This window comes from Mus musculus, chromosome 13 (assembly GCF_000001635.26).
Source record: "Mus musculus strain C57BL/6J chromosome 13, GRCm38.p6 C57BL/6J".
Lineage (NCBI taxonomy): Eukaryota > Metazoa > Chordata > Mammalia > Rodentia > Muridae > Mus > Mus musculus.
The window spans coordinates 55,797,518-55,817,517 of NC_000079.6; the positions used below are offsets into that span (position 1 = coordinate 55,797,518).

Sequence of the window (20,000 nt, forward strand, 5' to 3'; positions counted from 1 at the left end):
TGTTTAATTCTGGATTCATACAATTCTTTTGGTTACGAGATACATGGGCATCTGGTCCCACCCACAGACTGGTCATTTCTGGAGCTAGTTCAGCCTTCAGGCCCAAAGGTAGATGGGCCAGAGTGGAGCAGGGAAACAGCATGCAGCTGGGGCCATGAACTTGGTTATACGCCCTCTCAGACCATTAGGAGACAATGCAAACAGCGGAAAAGGATGATAACCATCGCCAAGGTGCGCTTTTCCAAAAACTCGCTTTTTTTTTTACTGCACCCCGAACTCATCGCTGCTTTTACCCAGTTGCCGTGTTTGAAACTCAGGGCTTCGTGGCTCCCTCTCTCCGTGTTATCCTCATGTCAGTGGCAAACCCACCCTCCGTGCAGAAGACTTCTCACACGCCTTGCCTGGTTGACTGTCACCTCGCTGACCCCTGAGTTGCTCTGGCCAGCTCCCTGTAAGTCTCCGCACCGTGTAGAGACTGAGAGCCTATGGCTCCTCTGCTCAGACTTCCCCGACACTGGGAATCCACTCTACTTATCCATTTCCCCCTACCTAAAACCGGGCTTGCTTGACCCGTGGTTGTATGGTCTTTTCAGTCCCGAGTGAGTGGATTTTAGATGACTATAAAGATGACAAATGAATTTTGATACAGAGAAAAGTCTTAGATGCTTCTAAAAGGACCTGATAGCAAGAAAAAAGGCCATTGGAGCTGTAGGGGAGGAAGAAACATTTGAAGGAGATTGGTTCAAACAGTATAAGAGAGGTTTTTTTTAAAGCAGCAAACAGGTGACTTTAGTTAAAAAGCAGCTGACTTGATTTGACTGATCTTTATCTATGACAGCAATGATCATAAATGTAGCTAGATATTTGTATATTCCACCCTAAAAGTGATATTTGTGTATTTCACCCCATTCAGGATAGCCAGAAAGGCCTTGACTTTCTCTCAGGGAATATTTTTGTCAGGTGGTCTGTTTCATTGAATACTGACCAAGGCCTGTATATATAGCCATTTACAGTCAGCTGGTCAGCTACAAGGCTTACATCTTGGGGAAACCTAGCTCTGGACTTAGAGCCACAGGCAAGGAAGACTCAGAAAGGGAACCAGTCTCCTTAGGAGAGCTAGGGGTTCTGGGTACCTCCACATCTGATAGGGTGGTCTCAGCAGGGAGAGGGACAGAACTCTGGGGCTCTGCATTTGTTTTGATCTCTAACCCCTGTGACCACTGCAGGTCTCAGAGCTTTTCTTTGTATCTGTCTATGTCTGCGAGTTCCTCATGAAGGTCTATGTGGACCCCATTACATACTGGAAGGATGGCTATAACATACTGGATGTGATCATTCTCATCATTCTCACCATACCCTATCTCCTCCGCAAAATCAAGGGGAATCATTCTGCATACCTCCACTTTGCTGATGGCATCCAGTCTCTACGAATCCTCAAGCTTATCTCCTACAGTAGGGGCATCAGGGTGAGTGCTGGTGTGTGCGCGTGTGCGCACCGGAGCGTGGGAGTGCATGCATTTGCATGTGTTATGGGAGGCTTTCTAAGAAATAATGACTTCAATGTTACCTTTCTGTTAGTTTGTTTGGCCCTGTGGCCAGTTAAACTTGACCGATATCATCTCAGTCTTGAAACTGATAAGAAAGGTATGATTGGCTCCATTCTAAAGTTGAATAAGCGGAGGCACAAGGTTACTCAGAACCTAAATGTCAAGGCTGGGGTCGACAGAGATGATGCAGCAGTTGAGAGCACAGATGCTCTTACAGGGGGCCCGGGTTCAGTTCCCAGAACTCACATGACATCTCACAACCTTCTGTAACTCAAGTTCTAGGGCCCTCTTCTGATCTCCACAGACCTGAGGTATATACAGAGTGCACATACATACATACAAGCCAAAAAAAAAAAAAAAAAACTTTAAAACATCAGGGCTGAGATCTGAAAGCTGTATCTGGCTATACCGCCAACCTGAGCCTTTCTTCCTATATGTGGTGTAGTAGCTGTCTTTCTTTCTTTCTTTCTTTCTTTCTTTCTTTCTTTCTTTCTTTCTTTCTTTCTTTCTTTCTTTCTTTCTTTCTTTCCTTCTTTCCTTCTTTCCTTCTTTCCTTCTTTCTTGTTTGTTTTTTCAAGACAGGGTTTCTCTGTGTAGCCCTGACTGTCCTGGAACTCACTCTGTAGACCAGGCTGACCTCGAACTCAGAAATCCACTTGCCTCTGCCTCCCAAGTGCTGGGATTAAAGGCGTGTGCCACCACCACCCGCTGTAGCTGTCTTTCTTATGGTACAGACTGTTGTGAGCTATGTGCCAGGATTTGCCAGTATTTGGGTGGCTTTGACCACTGGCTGCCATTTCTTTTTTAATGGGCAACAGCTCATTGTTTTGGTAAGGCCACTCTGAAGGTGCCATTCCCACCATCTCCCTGAGTTGCCAAGACCATGGGGCAGCCTTCAGAACATTTCAGAACAGGCAGGGTGAGCTTGGTCCCTAAACGTGAGCTCTCTCCCTAGGAGACACCCAGAGACACCCATTCCTTACATGCATGTAATCAGATGCCTGTGTATGTAGATGTGGGCGCCTAGGCCTCACTCTTCTCCAGTTCCCGGTCAGTGTCTGTACTTCCTTGTTTCTCGTCATGGCTTGCTTTCTTCCCCCGACCCCTTTCTCTCAAAAGACTAGCCCCTCCAAGGTTGCTGGCAGTCTCTTGTTACCATTTTGTGGCCTTTTGCCTCAGTTTCTCCAGGCTGCCTTCTCAATGTGGATTTTCCTGGCCAGGTCATTGCTTGGTTTTGTTGGCATTGCATTTGCTGTTCTCTTGCGTTCTCCTCCCTGGGTGATCTTTTCTGTTTTCTAGGATTCTGACCTGCAGACACAAGTGCCGTCTGAAACTTTCATCCCTTCCTCAGACGTGTGTGTGTCTAACCTCCAAGCTCACCCACTCTTGGCTCATTCTTACATTTAAATCTCTGGGCCCAAGTTCTTCCTCCAGCCTTTTGGTTGCTGGTTGAGGTGTGCCCCTCCCCCCAATCCCATTCAGTCACCAAGTCAACTCAGGTGTCATCTTTGTCTCTTCCCTCTTCAAGCTTGTTGCGTGATGGGATGGTTTGTATATGGTTGGTCCAGAGAGTGGCATTATTAGAAGGCGTGGCCCTGTTGGAGTAGGTGTGTTACTGTGAATGTGGGCTTTAAGACCCTCATCCTAGCTGCCTGGACATCAGTATTCTGCTAGAAGCCTTCAGATAAAGATGTAGAACTCAGAGCTCTGCCTGCACCATACCTGCCTGGATGCTGCCATGCTCTCACCTTGATGATAATGGACTGAATCCCTGAACCAGTAAGCTAGCCCCAATTAAATGCTGATCTTTATAAGACTTGCCTTGGACATGGTGTCTGTTCACAGCAGCAAAACCTTAACTAAGACACATGACCTAAGTAGTTATGGACTTGTTTATAGCTCTCTATTCCTGCTACTTCTAGCCTTTGGCTGGGTTCTTGCAGTGGGGTCCCACCCAGCTGAGAAAGCAGAATGGAAATCCTCAGCACCAGAGGAAGTGCTCTAATGGAACATCAAGTCTCCCTGAGTTTTTGCTTCAAACACCTTGTTTGTAGCCAGGTGCTACCATGTGTACTGGAAGGAAGGGATAGGGATGTGTGAAGATCTTAGGATCTGGCCACTTCCAAAAAGTCCATCAGCTAGTTATCAAGGCCATGGGCATGAGCCTGTGAGAGGCAATTCATAATAGTGTGAGAAAGTCCTGTCCCTGCCTAGCAAGGAGACAGGCAATTAATTACACATTCCCCAGTTCTTTCAGAATGACCCTGGAAGCACTAGTCTTATTCCCCAGGGGGATATAGAGCAGCGCATTTCTCTGAGTTGACCTTTCTACTGCCTAGAATAGCCCCATGGTCCAGCCCTCACCCCTCTGTGTTCAGCTCCAAGATTCCTTCCTAGTTCTAAGCCAGTCTTAAGGGTCACTGTGCTCAGGGGCACTAGTGGTTGGAGATGGTAGCATGGGGGAAAGAGTCATTGTATTGTACTGTGACCAGAACAAACTGGTTCTCTAAGCTTGTGACCCTTCATCTTGATACTCGTCTACTGCTTGCAATTATGTCTTAGCCATTGTTCTTTTGATGTGAAAAGACACCATGACCAAGGCAATACTTACAAAAGAAAGTATTTAATTGGCGGGTGGTTTACAGTTTCAGAGGGTTAGTCCATTATCAAGGCAGGGAGCATGGCAAGAAGTACAGCAGGCATGGTGCTAGAGAAGTAGCCCAGACCTACCTTCTGATCTACAGGCAAAAAGAGAGACTTCCTGACGTGGGCTTTGCTTTCTCTAACAAAGCAACACCTTCTAATCCTTTCAAAGAGTTTCTCTCCCTGGTGACTAAGCATTCAAATATATGAACTTGTGGGGGCCTTTCTTATTCAAACTACGACGTTTCACTTCCTGGTTCCCATAGGTTTGTAGCTGTATTAAAATGCAAAAATGTGTTCAGTCCAACCTCAAAAATCCTTATAGTCTATCACAGTCTCAACATTGTTTAAAAGTTCAAAGTTCAAGGTCTCTTCTGAGACTCATGGCAAACTCTTAACTCTGTACTCTCAGTAAAGTCAAAATGAAAGGGCAGATCACACACTTGCAATGACACAGGACATAACCACCATTCCAAAAGAGGGGGGAAAGGAGCAGAGTGAGGAAACACTGGATCAAAGCAAGACTGAAAACCAGCCAGACAAACTCCCAACTCGCTATCTCCATGTCTGGTATCAAAAGATTCTTAAGGTCACCAATTCCTTTCAGCTTTGTTGACTGCAACATCGTTTTTCTCTCTTGGGCTGGTTCTACACCCTGTTAGCAGATCTTCTTGGCAGGTATCTTGGCTCTGGCATCTCTAACATCTTGGAGTCTCCAAGGCAATCCAGGCTTCATCTTCAATGGCCTTTCTTCATACAATGGCCTCTCTGGGCCTCTATGCAGGGATACTTCTGACACACGCCTGACCACAGCAGCTTTCCTTGGCTGAAGAGGAAGATTGCAATACTCCTTTCTTATTGCCTTGACTCTAAAGACAGAACTGCTTGCTGGGGCTGGAACATGCCCCCCCCCCCTTGTTCAAATACATTTTCATCAGCTTCTTGTTTTCTCTTTTAAAAAAGATATACTTATTATACTTATACGAGTACACTGTAGCTATTTTTCAAACACACCAGAAGAGGGCAGCAGATCCCATTACAGGTGGTTGTGAACCATCATGTGGTTGCTGGGAATTGAACTCAGGATCTCTAGAAGAGCAGTCAGTGCTCTTAACCACTAAGCCATCTCTCCAGCCCCTCAGCTTCCTGTTCTCAATGGTTTCCTTCAGTGCTGAATTGTTTCTTTTCTTTTCACAAGTTAGAGACTTAGCTAGATAGGGTCTCGCCCCAAGGTCATCACTCCCTTTATTCTATTTAGCATCAGGCTTTTCTTTAAACTAGACTCGGCTCCATTGCACCTCCTGGTGCTCCCGTTTTTCTTCAAGCTGTGCATTTTGTATTTCTCCTTCCCCTGTCTGCTGCTTTTCATTACACATCTTCGTAAGAGTGATTACTAGTAACCATAGGAAACACTCAATAGTAGGCTGTCTTGAAATCTCCTTTGTCAATGCCATTAATCCAACCTCCCCACCCCACCCCACTAATTTACCCTCCCTTTTTAATTTAGCCTCAGTCAGAATATTAGGACAAAGGCTAATATTTTGGCTTCTTTGCCAAAATATTAAAAGAATGGGCTGTAGGCCATTTACTAATATTCTTTCCCACTGGAATTTCTTGAGCTGGGCCTCCATAGTTCCAATTGCTCTCAGCACTGTCTTCCATGATCCTAATAGGATTGCCCATTAAGCCCCACTTAAAGCGTCCAAGTGTTTTTTCTAGTCCAAAGTCCCAAAGTCTTCTATATTCCCGCATAAACCAGTATGGTCAGGCCTGTCACAAAAGTACCCCAGTTCTTAGTACCAACTTTTGTCTTTTTTTGACAAGATTTCTTTTTGTAGTCCTGGCTGCCCTAGGACTTAGTGTGTAGATCAGGCTAGCCTTGAACTGAGACATCCACCTGCCTTTGCCTTCCGAGGGTGCTGGGATTAAAGGAGCACACCATCACTGCCTGGCACCAACTTCTGTTTTAGTCAATGTTCTATTGTACCATGACCGAGGCAACTTTTATAAAAAGGAACCATTGAACTGGGTGTTTGCTTACAGTTTTCAGAGGGTTAATCTGTTATCATCATGGTGGAGAACATGGCAACAGTACAGTACACATGGTACTGGAGAAGTGGTTGATAGCTACATCCTGATCTACAGGCGGAAAGAGAAGCTGCCTGATTTTTGAAATCTCAGAGCCCATCCTCAGTAAAATACTTCTCCAGCAAGGCCATACCTCCTAATCCTTCTAATCCTTTCAAAGAGTTTTCTCCCTGGTGAATACACACACACACACACACACACACACACACACACACACACAGAGGGTTTCTCAAGTTGGCCTTGAACTCTCGGAGATCTGCCTCCAGAGTGCTGGGATTAAAGCCATGCACCACCATACCTAGCTAGGTCATTCCAGTTTAAGCCACTACAGTCTATGAGAACATTCTTAGTAGCTCCATGTTCATAAAGCACTTACTCAGCAAAAATCTCAAGGCATGGTAAGTGAACAATAAATGCATTTGGCTCTCCAGGGATGGACAGGGGAGGGAGGATGAGGTAGTTGCCTGTTTTACAGGAGGGAGATTCAGGTCCTAAGATGGGGAGCTGCCTGTGAAGAGAGGCCCAAAAAAGTGGGGAGACATTTCCTCTTGGCTCTCTCTATCCTCAGGTACATGGCGGTGTCCCTATTCCTCCTAGATTTGGGGGAATTTAGGATGAGTTCTTAGCTGAGAAGCCCAAATGCAATATCTAGGGATGACCACAGAGTCAGACTGGATTCAAGTAGCGAGGTCAGTGGGGCTGAAGGAGAGGTGACCCCGACCTGACAAAGTGTGTACAGTCTGTCCGTGACACAAAATGGATGCCTCTGTGAGACTGGTGCGGCCCTCAGTCTGGGCCCCATTCTGACCATTCACTCATTCACTCACTCATTCACTCATTCATTCATTCATTCTGCTGATACTTATTTAATATCTACTATGTACCAGGCATAGCTCAAGGTCCTGAGGATCGCTGTGAGCGGGGGAGGATGGACCCGAATGTTCTGGAGTGGGTTTCCTCAGCAGCCCACATTGTCCTTGCCTTGCAGACACTCATCATCGCTGTGGGGGAGACGGTCTACACTGTGGCCTCGGTGCTGACGCTGCTCTTCCTCCTCATGTTTGTGTTCGCGATCCTGGGATTCTGCCTATTTGGCGTGACGGACAGAGGCGACCTGGAGAACTGGGGGAACCTGGCTTCAGCTTTCTTTACTCTCTTCAGTTTGGCCACGGTACTGAGCTTGGGAACCCTGGTAGGGGTGGAGTCTGAAGAAGGGGGCGTCCAGGAAGGGCGAGTGTGTGTACAAGCTGAGCCTCTCTGGGACCTTCTCTACGTTCAGGTGCTTATCCTGTGGGTACAGTGGAGCTGGGACTTGGTACGCTAGGACTGGTCAGAAGCCAGTGGCTTCTGTTTCTGTCTATAATTCCGTGATTTTACAAGTCATTCCATGTGTTGCACAGGGTAATAAAACTTGAAAACCTTCTCAAATGATACTTAATTTGGATTAACCTTAAGTTATAAATAAAGCCCACGGCACACAGCTTGATTTAAAATTACAAAACAAACAAACAAACAACAACAAAAAAAAAACCCTAAGCTGACACAAATCCACCCAGAATAAGCAAAGCCTAAGTCTTGAGGTCTAGACTTTTGAATTATATAAAGAGAGGCATTTAAAAATATATTTGTTTTGGTTCCCCCCCCCCCCCAAGACGGAACTGGATAGGCTGTGCCTTTTAGGAGAAAATGGGAGACCTTGAGAGAAGAGACTCTCATAGGCATGCTGGTTCCTACCTAATGGCACCCTACATTTCTGCGCCTCTGTGTGGAGAGGATAGCCAATGGGTGAGGAGATGTCGAAGGATTGGAGTGGAGGCTGAGCTGACCTCAGTGGAGTCAGTGCTACCTTGGCATAGGCGATATGAAAACCTACTCTGCTGGGCCTCGGTGCTCAGAATACTCTGTCCTGCCTGACCAGGTTGATGGCTGGACTGACCTGCAGGAAGAGCTGGACAAGAGGAAGTTTACTGTGAGCCGGGCGTTTACTATCCTCTTCATCTTGCTTGCATCCTTCATCTTCCTCAACATGTTTGTGGGTGTGATGATCATGCACACGGAGGTGAGGATGTGTAGTGTGTGCTTGTGTGTGTGTGTGTGTGTGTGTGTGTGTGTGTGTGTGTGTGTGTATACCCATGGCTTAGGTTAGGTGTGGCAGGTATGGGTCATGTTTCTTGGACAAGCTGGAATTGTGTCTTATGAAGAGGTGTAGAGCTAACCAAATGGTCCCCCTCTCATGGGTACCCAACCCTGCAAGTTCATCACCTTATGATGGAGGGCAGCAGACCGATGGAGCTTAAGAAACCGTTGCAGGGGCTGGGCCTGTGTGAGGTGGGCCTTTCTGCTGAGGCCTGAGCAGCAGGGCAAGCTAGGCAAGGAGAAGGGCTTGAAATGAAAAGGGTGTAGGGAACACAATCCTGACTTTGTATATTCTGCCGTGTTAGGATTCCATGAAAAAGTTTGAGCGGGATCTGACGTTGGAGAGGAACCTTGCGATTATGGAGGAGAAGCAAATAATCCTGAAACGCCAGCAAGAGGAGGTCAACAGGCTGATGAACACACAGGTCGGATGGCACACCAGACACACAGAGGGACAGTGAGGACTAATGGGATGCCCAGGAGGAAGGGCTTTGGATTCCAGTAGAGGGCAGCTGGGCTCAGGCATGCCGGGCTTTAGGTAAAGCAGGTTTTCCCCTGTGACCTCTAGAACCAAGCATTCCTTTCTGTGTCTGCATTTCTCCAAATAATTTGGATGAGTGAGTACTGCATTTCTTTTCTTTTCTTTTTTAAAAAATTTAAAGTTTTTTTAAAATGGGATCTTGCTGGTTACCCAGACCAGTCTTCCCCGCTGCCCCCTGGCCCTGCTCCAGCCATACTTTATTTCATATATGTGGGTACACTGTCACTTTCTTCAGACACAGCAGAAGACAGCATTGGATACCCATTACAGATGGTTGTGAGCCACCATGTGGTTGCTGGGATTTGAACTCAGGACCTCTGGAAGAGTAGTCAGTGCTCTTAACCGCTGAGCCATCTCTCCAGTCCCCTGAATACTGCATTTATGAAGCTTATCAAGTTCTCTACTTAGTGGATGATTCTCCACTGTGGGGTCCTTTGGGCAGGATCACTTGCACTGCAGCTTCTCACTGAGGCTTGTCTGACTCCAGGCAGCTCAATTCCATATGGATGAGGATGCTCTGTCAGGGAATCGCTCTCTTATACCCCCCACACTCCTAAACACAGGACAAGGAGAAGCTCACCGTGTTGGCAGCACTCTTCCTTTCTGTTGCATGTTCTCTTTTTCTTTTTCTTTTCTCTTTCTTTTTTTTTTTTTTTTTGGTTTTTCAAGACAGGGTTTCTCTGTGTAGCCTTGGCTGTCCTGGCACTTACTTTGTAAACCAGGCTGGCCTCGAACTCAGAAATCCGCCTGCCTCTGCCTCCCGAGTGCTGGGATTAGAGGCGTGTGCCACCATGCCCGGCTTTCTTTTTAAAGAAAAAGTTATCTTTCTCTTTCTCTTTCTCTTTCTCTTTCTCTTTCTCTTTCTCTTTCTTTTTCTTTTCTTTTCTTTTTTTTCGAGACAGGGTTTCTCTGTATAGCCCTGGCTATCCTGGAACTCACTTTGTAGACCAGGCTGGCCTTAAACTCAGAAATCTGCCTGCCTCTGCCTCCCAAGTGCTGGGATTAAAGGCGTGCGCCACCACAGCCCGGCTCTTTTTCTTTTTTAAAGATTTATTTATTATAAGTGAGTACACTGTAGCTATCTTCAGACACCCCAAAGAGGGCATGAGATCCCATTACAGATGGTTGTGAGCCACCATGTGGTTGCTGGGATTTGAACTCAGGACCTCCAGAAGAGCAGTCAGTGCTCTTAACCACCGAGCCATCTCTCCAAACCCTCTGCCCCATGTTGTTGGTCTGACTTGGGAGTTCTGCTGGGTCTCTTGTCTGTCAGACCCTCTCCCCTTGGCCTCATTTCTGAATCAGAGGTGCCTGCCAGTCTAGCTATGCCCCAGGTTTGTTTAGGAGGTTGCCCAGACTCACCCTTAGACATTCTCTTATTCCTTTGGTCTCAGGGCAAGGGTTGAGGGCCCATGAGACTCTGTCATCCTTTCAGGGTCCGGGCTCAGTGGTCAGGATAAACTTGAGACTCTTGGGATCCATGGCGGTTCTCAGGTCTCCGTGTACCTTGCTCCTGCCTGTTGGTCTCATATTGTTTCCACCTCTAGAAAAGTGGTAGCATGAACTTCATTGATATGGTGGAGGGCTTCAAGAAGACCCTGCGGCACACAGACCCCATGGTTCTGGATGACTTCAGCACTAGTCTCTCCTTCATTGATATCTACTTGGTCACTCTGGACAACCAAGATGTTATTGTCAGCAAGTGAGTTACTGGTCTTTGTCCCTTCAGGCCTCTGCTTGCTAACTCCTTGCAGGGATGGGGTAGTAAGTCGAATGCAGGGGATGCTAGCTTAGCTCTGCTCCTGTCTTCCCATGTGACTTTGAATGAGAATCTGACCCTTTCCTGCCTGGTTACCCAAGGAGCCCCTGGGCCAGTTAAATGACAGAGATAATCTGCTGCAGGTCTTATTCTCAATGTCAGCTAGTTGGCGGTTTTGACTGGCAGCTGAAGAGCTGTGGACACTTAAAGACTTCTGAACAGGAGTAGACATCCTAAGCCTGACTTCTGGATGAAATCCCTCCGGAAGCCTCAGAGACTGGGGTAACCGACAAGGAGGAGACTAGGGAATGTCCATGGTAGGTCCAAGAATAGTCAGGCATTGTTTAGGTACTGGTTTATTCCTGCTTTGGGGCCCAGAAGATGAGTTTTCACCTACGCCAGGGGCCCTCAGCGGGGTGACAGATGCGGGATTCCAAGCTGCCTGAAGTATTCGTTCTCTTCCCATCCCACACATACCTGTGGGAATGGCGACTTGAGCATGCTAGCATGTGGTGTGTGGTGTGTGGTGTGTGGAGAGGGGGCTGGCGTGTAGCCTGCCTCATCAGGTTTCCCTCTCCTGCTCTGTTCTAGGCTTCAGGAGCTCTACTGTGAGATTGTGAACGTGCTGAGCCTGATGTTGGAAGACATGCCCAAGGAGAGCTCGTCCAGCCTCTCGGGACTAAGTTAGAGGTAGCCGTAGCTGGGAGGGCGTGGCCTCGAAGACTATGACAGTCCCATTAAACACAAGCCTCCAGGGGTGGTTTCTCAAGCTCACTGGAAGGTTGATGTCAGGGTGTCCCTACCTTTGGGGGATAGGCCTAGATAAGTGCTCATCTGTGGGCTGCACAGGCACTGGCATGAGAAGAGTAAGGTTCGAGACCTGCCCTGGTGAATGACCATATCCTGCAGCCTCCCTGGGTGCCACAGCAAGGGTCCACAAACTCCTGGGGAGGCTGCTTGGGGGCTGCAGACACCAAGACCCAGCAGCTGTGTGTCATAGTCCTGCAGATGGCGCCTGAGGCCTGATGTGTGCAGGGGTCAGGCTGACCTGGGCAGGTGCCCCAGACTGACAGAGACCTGCGGCTGGAGAGTCCCTTCTTTGGAAGTCCATGTTGATTTCCCCAAGGTTTCTGCCAAGGCATGCGATATGACCAGAGAGGTTGTATCGGAGTTCTGCCCAGGGGAGCCTCCTACTGGCCATGTTAGATCATCTCCTTTTGGAGTCTACAGGAACAGCAGTAGCTCACCCTTCAGACTTTCCCCTCCCGTGCTTAGTTAAGATTTGCAATTAACACGGTGGCATTTTCTGTGTCCCTACTGGCCAAATGACTCTTGGAGGTAAAAATGCATAATCATAAGAATGTCATCTGAGGAGCCCCAGGGCCAGGCCAGGCCAGCAAGACCGCTCACTATAGATTGGGCCAGCTCAGTCCCTGTAGTAGCCACTTTTTTCTCATTGCTGTGGTCTATGCCCAAGCTCTGTCACTTAGGCTGTGTCACCTTAAACAGAGAAGGAGGTAGGATCTGAGAAAAGCTATGAAGGGAGATTGGTACCCACACCAGGATCCAGAAGCCCCCAACCACGTGCTGAGGCCAGGACCAGGAAGAAACAGAGGAGACACAACATCAGGACGAAGGGCCCATGGTTGGCCAAGGGGCTCTGGCTTGAGCTGTGGTGCCCTGAGGCCAGGGGACAAGGAACCTTTCCTTCCATTGACATAGGGATCGGTGCTCAGTGAGCTGTGCCGTGCGCCGGAGCTCCTATGATGGAGCTCAGAGTCCACTCTAGCAGTTCCACATGGCCGTCGGTAATCTAGCCGGTCTCCTGTTTGGATGCAGGACGTACCTTCCTTTAAGAGCCCCAGATCATTTCTATAGGCAGACATCCATCTCCCAAGGACATGGGAAGAACTCTAAGAGCAAAGGTGAAGAGAAACAGCTACTGAGGATGACAGTGTCCTACCGTGGAGGCCCGTGGGGGTGGTGGATATCATCCATGTATCTTCTGGGTCAGAGAACTTAGTGCTGATGTGTAGGCGTGGGCCTGAGGTTAGGTGAATATCTGTGTTCCTGTGGTTGGGGGAGGGAGCTTGAGATTTCCGTGCCAACGAGGGAGGAACTTAACCCCTTAAGCAGGGCAGTTAGGCCCCAGGTAGTGGCTCCAGTTGGGGTCTAGTGTGAAGCAGGCGACTCTTAATTGTAGGCCCTAAATGTCCCCCTAGCACAAGGAACATGTAGACACGCCTACCTGTTCCTGTCAGGAACCCGGGGGATTTCCCCAGGTATTTTGAAGTGAACAAAACCCGGAAAACCTTGTCCCAGGAAGGCCTGCTGGAAACTGTGCAGCTTTGGACACAGGGCGTCTGTGCCTTTGAGGCCACAGGTCCAGCCTCTGACAGTGGAAGGGAACTACTGCTTTAAAACAAAACAAAACAAAACAAAACAAAACAAATTGAACATGTGTAAGAGGGCAAGGAAAGATGTTGCCTGCCCAGGATTTGGTGTTTCCTAGGGCTTGGCCCTCTCTGCCCCCACCCCTAGCTTGTTAGGATGTAAGGTGGATGGGAGGGAGAAAGCTGAGCCTAGCTAGCATAGAGAGTAGGAGCCTACACAGGGCCCGTGTGAATGTGACTCCAGAGAGAACCGGTTCAGGATGTGAAAACAGAAGCTCAGATTTGGAGGTCAAGGCCCCAGGTGTGTGGGTCATCAGATGTGGGGTGCATGGGTCACCGGATGTGGGGTGCATGGGTCATCAAACAGGGGTGCATTGGCAAGCCACCTTTAAGAACAAGAAATCTCTGGAGAGCAGAGAACTGGGCTTGAGTGCAGTGCTCAGAGCTGGCCCAGCCCCATTGGCAGAATAAACCAATGGCTGTTTGGCGGAGAGTCCCAGTGCAGCTTTTCTGTTTGGCTCTCTCAGCCTACAGAGCAAACACTGGCAGTTTGCAAGTCCTACTTGGGTTCTCACCAACTCAAACAGGCTTGGCCAAAACTTCGATTGATTTGCTTGGGACAGGAGTTCTGCTTGCCGGGGGACCTGGCTGTAGAAAGTAGGACTCACTTCCCTGCCCTAACCCCTGGGATCGCATGGGGCTGTCCTGCATGGGACTTCTACTTGTGCCTGGGCCCTCCCTCCCTCTGGCTCACAGCAGGAAAGGTGTGGACCTAACCAACCGGGAGGTGGGTTTTTGTTCTTATTTGTTTTTATTCCCTGGACCGACTTTGGGTCCACCAGCAGTCCAGTGGTGTGGAGGCAATCTCTGTTTTTCCATCAGCCATCCAGAGCTTGGTAACTAGACACTGGGAGCAGTGCACCATGCTTCAAAGACAACACAGGGCCTTGGAAACAAAATGGGCCTTTGACAGGCAATGGTCCCAGTGGCACGGAATCATTGCCTGCTTCTCACTCTGTCCTGCATCCCACATGGGGCTGCTTGGTTGTTCTGCAAGCACTTGAGGAGGCCAAGGTGACTGAATTCCTTCTCAGAAAGGAGATGTGGGCAGAAAAGAAGGGATTCAATATGATGGACACACCACCTCTAGACTGCTCTTCCCAGAGAGAATTTCTTTGCTCTTGGTTGGCTGTGCCACCGTTTCCTGTGTGCTGTTTTAATTTCATTAGAGGCTTTGTGTGTCAGACCCTGTAAGAACTGTGCTGTGCAGGCCTGGGTCTTGGCTAGCTCCTGGTTAGCTCTCCTGTGATGGAGAGCCAGGGTAGTGGCGAAGCAGAGAGTACCGAGTGGACAGTAGGCTTGGAGCATCTGCCAGACAGCAGTTAGGGACGGGGAGAGGGAGAGGGGATCTGAAGTGTCCTTCTGGGCTGAGAACTGGACCCCTGCTGTTCTCTGGGCAGGATAGAAGTCATCATTGGGATTTTTTTTTTTTTCTCTTTGAGACTGAGTTTCTCTATGTAGCCCTGGCTGTCCTGGAACTCCTTCTGTAGACCAGGCTGGTCTTGAACTCAACAGAGATCCACCTGCCTCTACCTCCTGAGTGTTGGATTAAAGGTGTGTGCTACCACTGCCAGGGTTAAGTTGCTGCACTGAACTTTTTGATGGGGCCCAGTGAGTAATATATTAGACCATGCGGAGCCTGGATTTTATTTAGATTATATTAAAGATCCTCTGGGGCATAAGTGTCTATCTTGGGGAGGGGGAGCTTGCCTAGTGTGCCTGGGTTTCAAGATAGAGATGTAGAGAAATAGAGAAATGAAGATATAGAGATATAGGTAGGCAGACAGACAGACAGAAACACACACACACACAGACACACAGACACACACACACACACACACACACACACACACACACACAGAGAGACAGACAGACAGAGAGAGACAGACAGAGAGAAGACAAGATTATCTTTGAACTGGAAACTGTTAAGAAGGTTGGACATGGTGGTAGATGCCTTTAATCCCAGCAGTCAGGAGGCAGAGGCAAGTGGATCTTTGAGTTTGAAGCCAGCCTGGTTTACATAGTGAGTTCTAGGACAGTCAGAGATATGCAGAAAGGCCCTATCTCTCAAAAACAAAACAAAACAAAAGCAAAATAACAAACAAACAAGAGGACATATGGATTAAGCCTCCAGTGATCACCAGAAGCCATATCTAGTATCCTGGAGGGTGGTGGCACCAAACGTGGCTGGCTTTTGCAAAATGGAACTGTTGGCTCAAAGATGGAGAGTGGGAGAGGCCACAGGGCAATGAAAACTTTGTTTTTCAGCCCCAAGAAACAGAACTGACTGAAGCCTGTGCATATGGGCCACAGGGAGAGGGAGGGGCTGAGGGCAGAATCTCCCACTGTCCCCGAACCCTACCCAGGGTAAAAAAAAAAAAATCTTCCAAATTTGATGCTGAGCCAGAGGAGGAGGAGCCTAGCGAGCTCAGGCCAGGACCACAGGTTCTTTCTGTCTTTATTGGCTGAAGAAGCCCTGCCTTCTGCTTGCTTGCGCTTCTGTTTATCAGCCTCCTAAATGTGGACAAGTTTAAGCATAGCACACAGTCTCAGGCATTGTCACGATTCCCATGCAGCAGGTGGCAAAACTGAGGTTCGAAGAGGAGGTGTAATCTATTCAAGGTGGTACAAGCAAGGAGCAGGTCCAGCCCAGCACGCCGGGCTCTGCAGCCCCTCTGCGTGTAGCAGCCTCTGGAGGAATCCTCAGTGCTGTTTTATAGGTGGGCAGGCTGGCACTGAGTGAAGCCCACGCAGCCAAGATCAGCACGCAGGCGTTTGGTATCTGAACCCGGGCCACACACGCACCCCTTTGTTCTGGTGGAGCATAGAGACCTTTTTCTTTCTCGTTAAAGCTCTTTCTCGAATGTTAAAATTTAAGCTGTGATTCCTTCTGACTACAGTCTGCCTGACTGGGAGGGAGGGAGGGAGGGAGGGAGGGAGTGGGGCTCACACAGGCCTGGCTTGGCTAGTTCCTTGGCTTGTCCCCAGTGCTTGGTAGGGCCCTCTGAAGTCTAGTCCTGGAGCTCCAGGAACCCTAGAGAGAGAGAGGACCACAGGAAGCAATCAGTGTGTGAGGAGAGGGTGGTGACTGTGGTGCCTAATCAGGAAATTACAACCCAGGCAGAGAGAGGGTTTGGCCTAGGAGGTGCCTTTCCCTGGGCTCCTGTACAGCAGAACCACATGGAGGCTTGGCTGTGTACAAGTGGGTGTGTTGAGCAGGCACAAGTGGCTGACCAGGCAGGGTTAGGGAAAAACTTTGGAGGGGAAACTGAAGATACCCTGCTGGCCGGTGGGAGCTGAGGCACCGCACGGGGAGGAGTCATCTCAAAAAGCTGCTGGCATTTGGGTGGGATGGAGTGGTTTGTTTTTATTCTTGTACCTTGTTGCTGTTTTGTTGTTGTTGTTGTTTTTAACCAATTCTTGCCAGAAAAAGGGAATGAGTTGTCTGTTGTGAAAAACTGTACATACACGAGGCATGATACCACCCTCCACGCCCCCCCATCCCCACACATACATATACACACACACATACATACACACACACACACATACACATACATACATATACACACATACACATATACACATACACACACATACACACATACATACGTATACACACATACACACACATACATACACACACATACACATATACACATACACACACATACACACATACATACATATACACACATACACACACATACATACATACATACACACATACATACATATACACACATATACACATACATACATACACATGCACACTCATACATATACACGCACATACACATATATACACACATATACACATACATACACACACATGCACACACATACATACATATACACACATACACATAAACATACACACACACATGCACACACATACATACATATACACACATACACACACATATACACATACATAGACACACACATACACACATACATACATATACACACACATACACATATACACACACAGTGGCAATGAGTTTTCCACCCCCTTTTAGGTAACAGAAACGATATATTGAAACTAATGTTGGCCTGGTTTGGAGAATGGGTTCCCTTTGTCTGCATTGGGTAACACAGAGGGCGTGGCCTCATCATAAGGCAATGTGGATTTGCTTTCCTAGACGCCCAGTGGCAAAGGCAGGGGATGCTGAATGAGGCTGCTCACCGTGACTGCAGTAGAAACAGGGAGGGAAGGAGGAGGCCTCACCTCATACTGAAGGTGAGAAAGTGGGCTGAGTTCCTGTAAATCTGTACACGTGACCATTAGGAGAAAGAGTTTATTGATAAAGGGTCATCTTGGTATTTAACTGGCTGAAAAAAGTGGCTTCTAGGGCCAAGGTTGATACCACAGTCATCTGTATTGCGAAATATAATTGTGGAAATCATAGTTTGGGGGCAAAGTGTGTTCTCACTCATTCTAAAACTTTATGGATATTAAGAACTAATCGTGTTTTATGATCAGGAAAAAGTATGCATTTTTTTTAATCCTGAAAAGTATGTTAAGGGACACGCGTGTGTGTGCTTGTTCATGCACCTGACAGTGCACAGGCACCTGTGTGTGCACACCTACGAAAGGTGAAGGTGTTCCAGGCAGAAAGGAAGGGGGGTTCGAGTGTGCAGTGGCTGGGCGAGGGCTGAGGTGTGTGTTGGTGAGGTCCCATGTAGTTTACAGTGAGAGGGGTCCTGTAAGGGATGGTAGAGGGGAAGTGGATGATTGCTTTAGGACCCTGAGGGCCTTGAATGTCTTTAAGGGAGCAGTGACCTGGAGGTAGCAGGATTCAAGGTTGGCTCCTAGCATCTAAACCTCCTAGTTCTGCTCTCTGTCTCTTCCAGGGATGTCCCCTTGCCTGGCTCAGATCTACCTCAACTGCACACTTGTTCCCACACCTACTTATCCTTCAAGGCTCAATCACATTGCTCCTTCTTAGACGAAGTCTTCCCAGATCACTCCAGTTATCCTTGGATTTCTTCCTTCTTGCCTGTTTCCCCTTGAATTTTCCTATTTTTTCCCCCATACTCATTCTCTGTGTAGACATTTCTTCCAGAATTACCTGGTTACGGGAGTAGACTGAGAGGCTGGGCTTTAAGAGCCGGATGCCTGAGAGATGCTGGCTTTAGAATCTTGACAAGGGAGAACTATGGCTGCATATAGACCCAATGCTTATTTAGAGCCTACAATGTCATAGACATGATGACAAACACCCCATATAACGGACATGGACACAGGCACTCCCTAGATCACATGGCATATATGGGCCCGGGCACTCCACAGGTTACACGGCAGTGAATATCAACACGACAATGCTGTGAGCTATCCTAAAGGTCTGCACGACTCCAAAGTGTGTGCTCTCAGCTCTTGTGATTGTCCTGTCTTCAGTGGTCACTCCAGTGCTGGCTGAAGGAAGCAGCAAGGTGGGGCCTTCCCACACTCTATTTGTTTAGGACTCAGGTGATCTCAGAGAAGGGAGGGGATTCCAGCTCAGTCAGTGGGAACTCTGCCCCTCAGGGGAGTCCAGGACTGCTCATTCAGAAATTCTGCTGGGGTCGGAGGTCGTCTTGAAGAGGATGAATCTTGTACATTCGATTCAACAGCCCCCACCCCACCCCCACCCCCGCCAAGCCAAGCCATGCATACTGGTGTCATGTACTTGACGATAGGAAACTCCAGTAAGCAGCAGACGGCTCCAGGGCCTGCTCTCCAGTGGGAAACTCAAGGACTTCCAGAGAACCAAGGGTCTAATGTTCCAGTGACCTAACAGATGAACTTGGCATGCTCCCCCAAGAAATGGCAGTTGCTGAGTGGCTGGAATCTGGGTCTCTGCCCCTACCCACAGGCTCCCCAGGTTCCTCTTCAGTCCTGACTGAGTGGGTATCCCTGCCTTGAGGGGCTAGGGAAATCTCAGGAACATGATGAGCTGTGGGGATGCTGTATCTGTCCCTCCGGGCTCTGGACTAGGAGAGAGCCAAGAAGCTCAGAGGCAGCTTACTACAGATTGTGTAGCTGTCCCCACAACAGCCTTGGTGGCTCAACAGGAATGCTAGCTTGGGGTGGGGGTGGGGTCCCTTGGCCATACTTTTAAGGGGTTGGGGACTTTCATATGACATACCCTTTATTGTGTGCACGCACACATCTGTGAACATGTGTGTGCATGAAAGGCTGCAGTGGTGGTGGGGGGGGTGAACATTTCTATTGTGCCCTGGGAAGTTCCCAGAGAGACCACAGGCAGGAGTGGTCTGAGGAAAGCCTGGCGGGCTTGTCAGAACCTGGCAGGCAGAGAGGTGCCCAGGCGCTCTGAGGCTGCAGGGGCACGCACGTTTGCCAAGCACTTTCCATGAGGCCGCTGGGATGTTCAACGCCTGGTTCAATTAAATGGGTTAATAAGCTTTGTCTGATTGTGATGGCTAATAAGAACATTATAATGTGATAACAGCAATAACGGTGCTTCGAGCCACACTGTCTCAGGCACAGAGGGGAAGTGCCGCGCACGCCCACTTTCCACTCATAAAACTCCACTTTTCAGAGTTGTTCCAGTCCAACTCCCTATAATTTGTCCTGAAAATTACCAACACTTAAAAAAAATTGGTCCATTTTGCACGCATGCCAAGTTCAAGTGACTGTGACTTCCTCCCTGTGTCTGAGATGTGAAAAGGGGGAAGGGACAGTGGAATGATGTCGAGGAGAAGCGGGCAATGGGGGAAACCAGGAAGCAGGGCATGATGGGAGAGGAGGGGAGCAAGGTTTCTCGATTCAGTAAAAAATGTCTTTCTGGAATATTTCAATTCAGCTTACTTGGGCAGAGAAATTAGGA

General features: G+C 48.4%; 1 protein-coding gene across 4 annotated transcripts in view; it reads left to right on the plus strand.

Annotated features, from left to right (window-relative positions):
- Catsper3 (cation channel, sperm associated 3) overlaps window positions 1–20,000 on the plus strand; it is a 39,549-nt gene that overhangs the window by 13,018 nt on the left and 6,531 nt on the right. The window contains exons 3-8 of one of the 4 annotated variants that reach the window (XM_006517455.3): window positions 1,227–1,466; window positions 7,267–7,449; window positions 8,197–8,337; window positions 8,720–8,839; window positions 10,503–10,657; window positions 11,306–11,404. In XM_006517455.3, coding sequence (XP_006517518.1) covers window positions 1,227–1,466; window positions 7,267–7,449; window positions 8,197–8,337; window positions 8,720–8,839; window positions 10,503–10,657; window positions 11,306–11,402 — 936 coding nt within the window. In that variant the 3' untranslated portion in view covers window positions 11,403–11,404. Of the gene's footprint in view, window positions 1–1,226; window positions 1,467–7,266; window positions 7,450–8,196; window positions 8,338–8,719; window positions 8,840–10,502; window positions 10,658–11,305; window positions 11,484–20,000 lie in introns of those variants that run through there. The other 3 variants (NM_001252487.1, NM_029772.4, NM_001252488.1) reach the window with 3 other exon arrangements.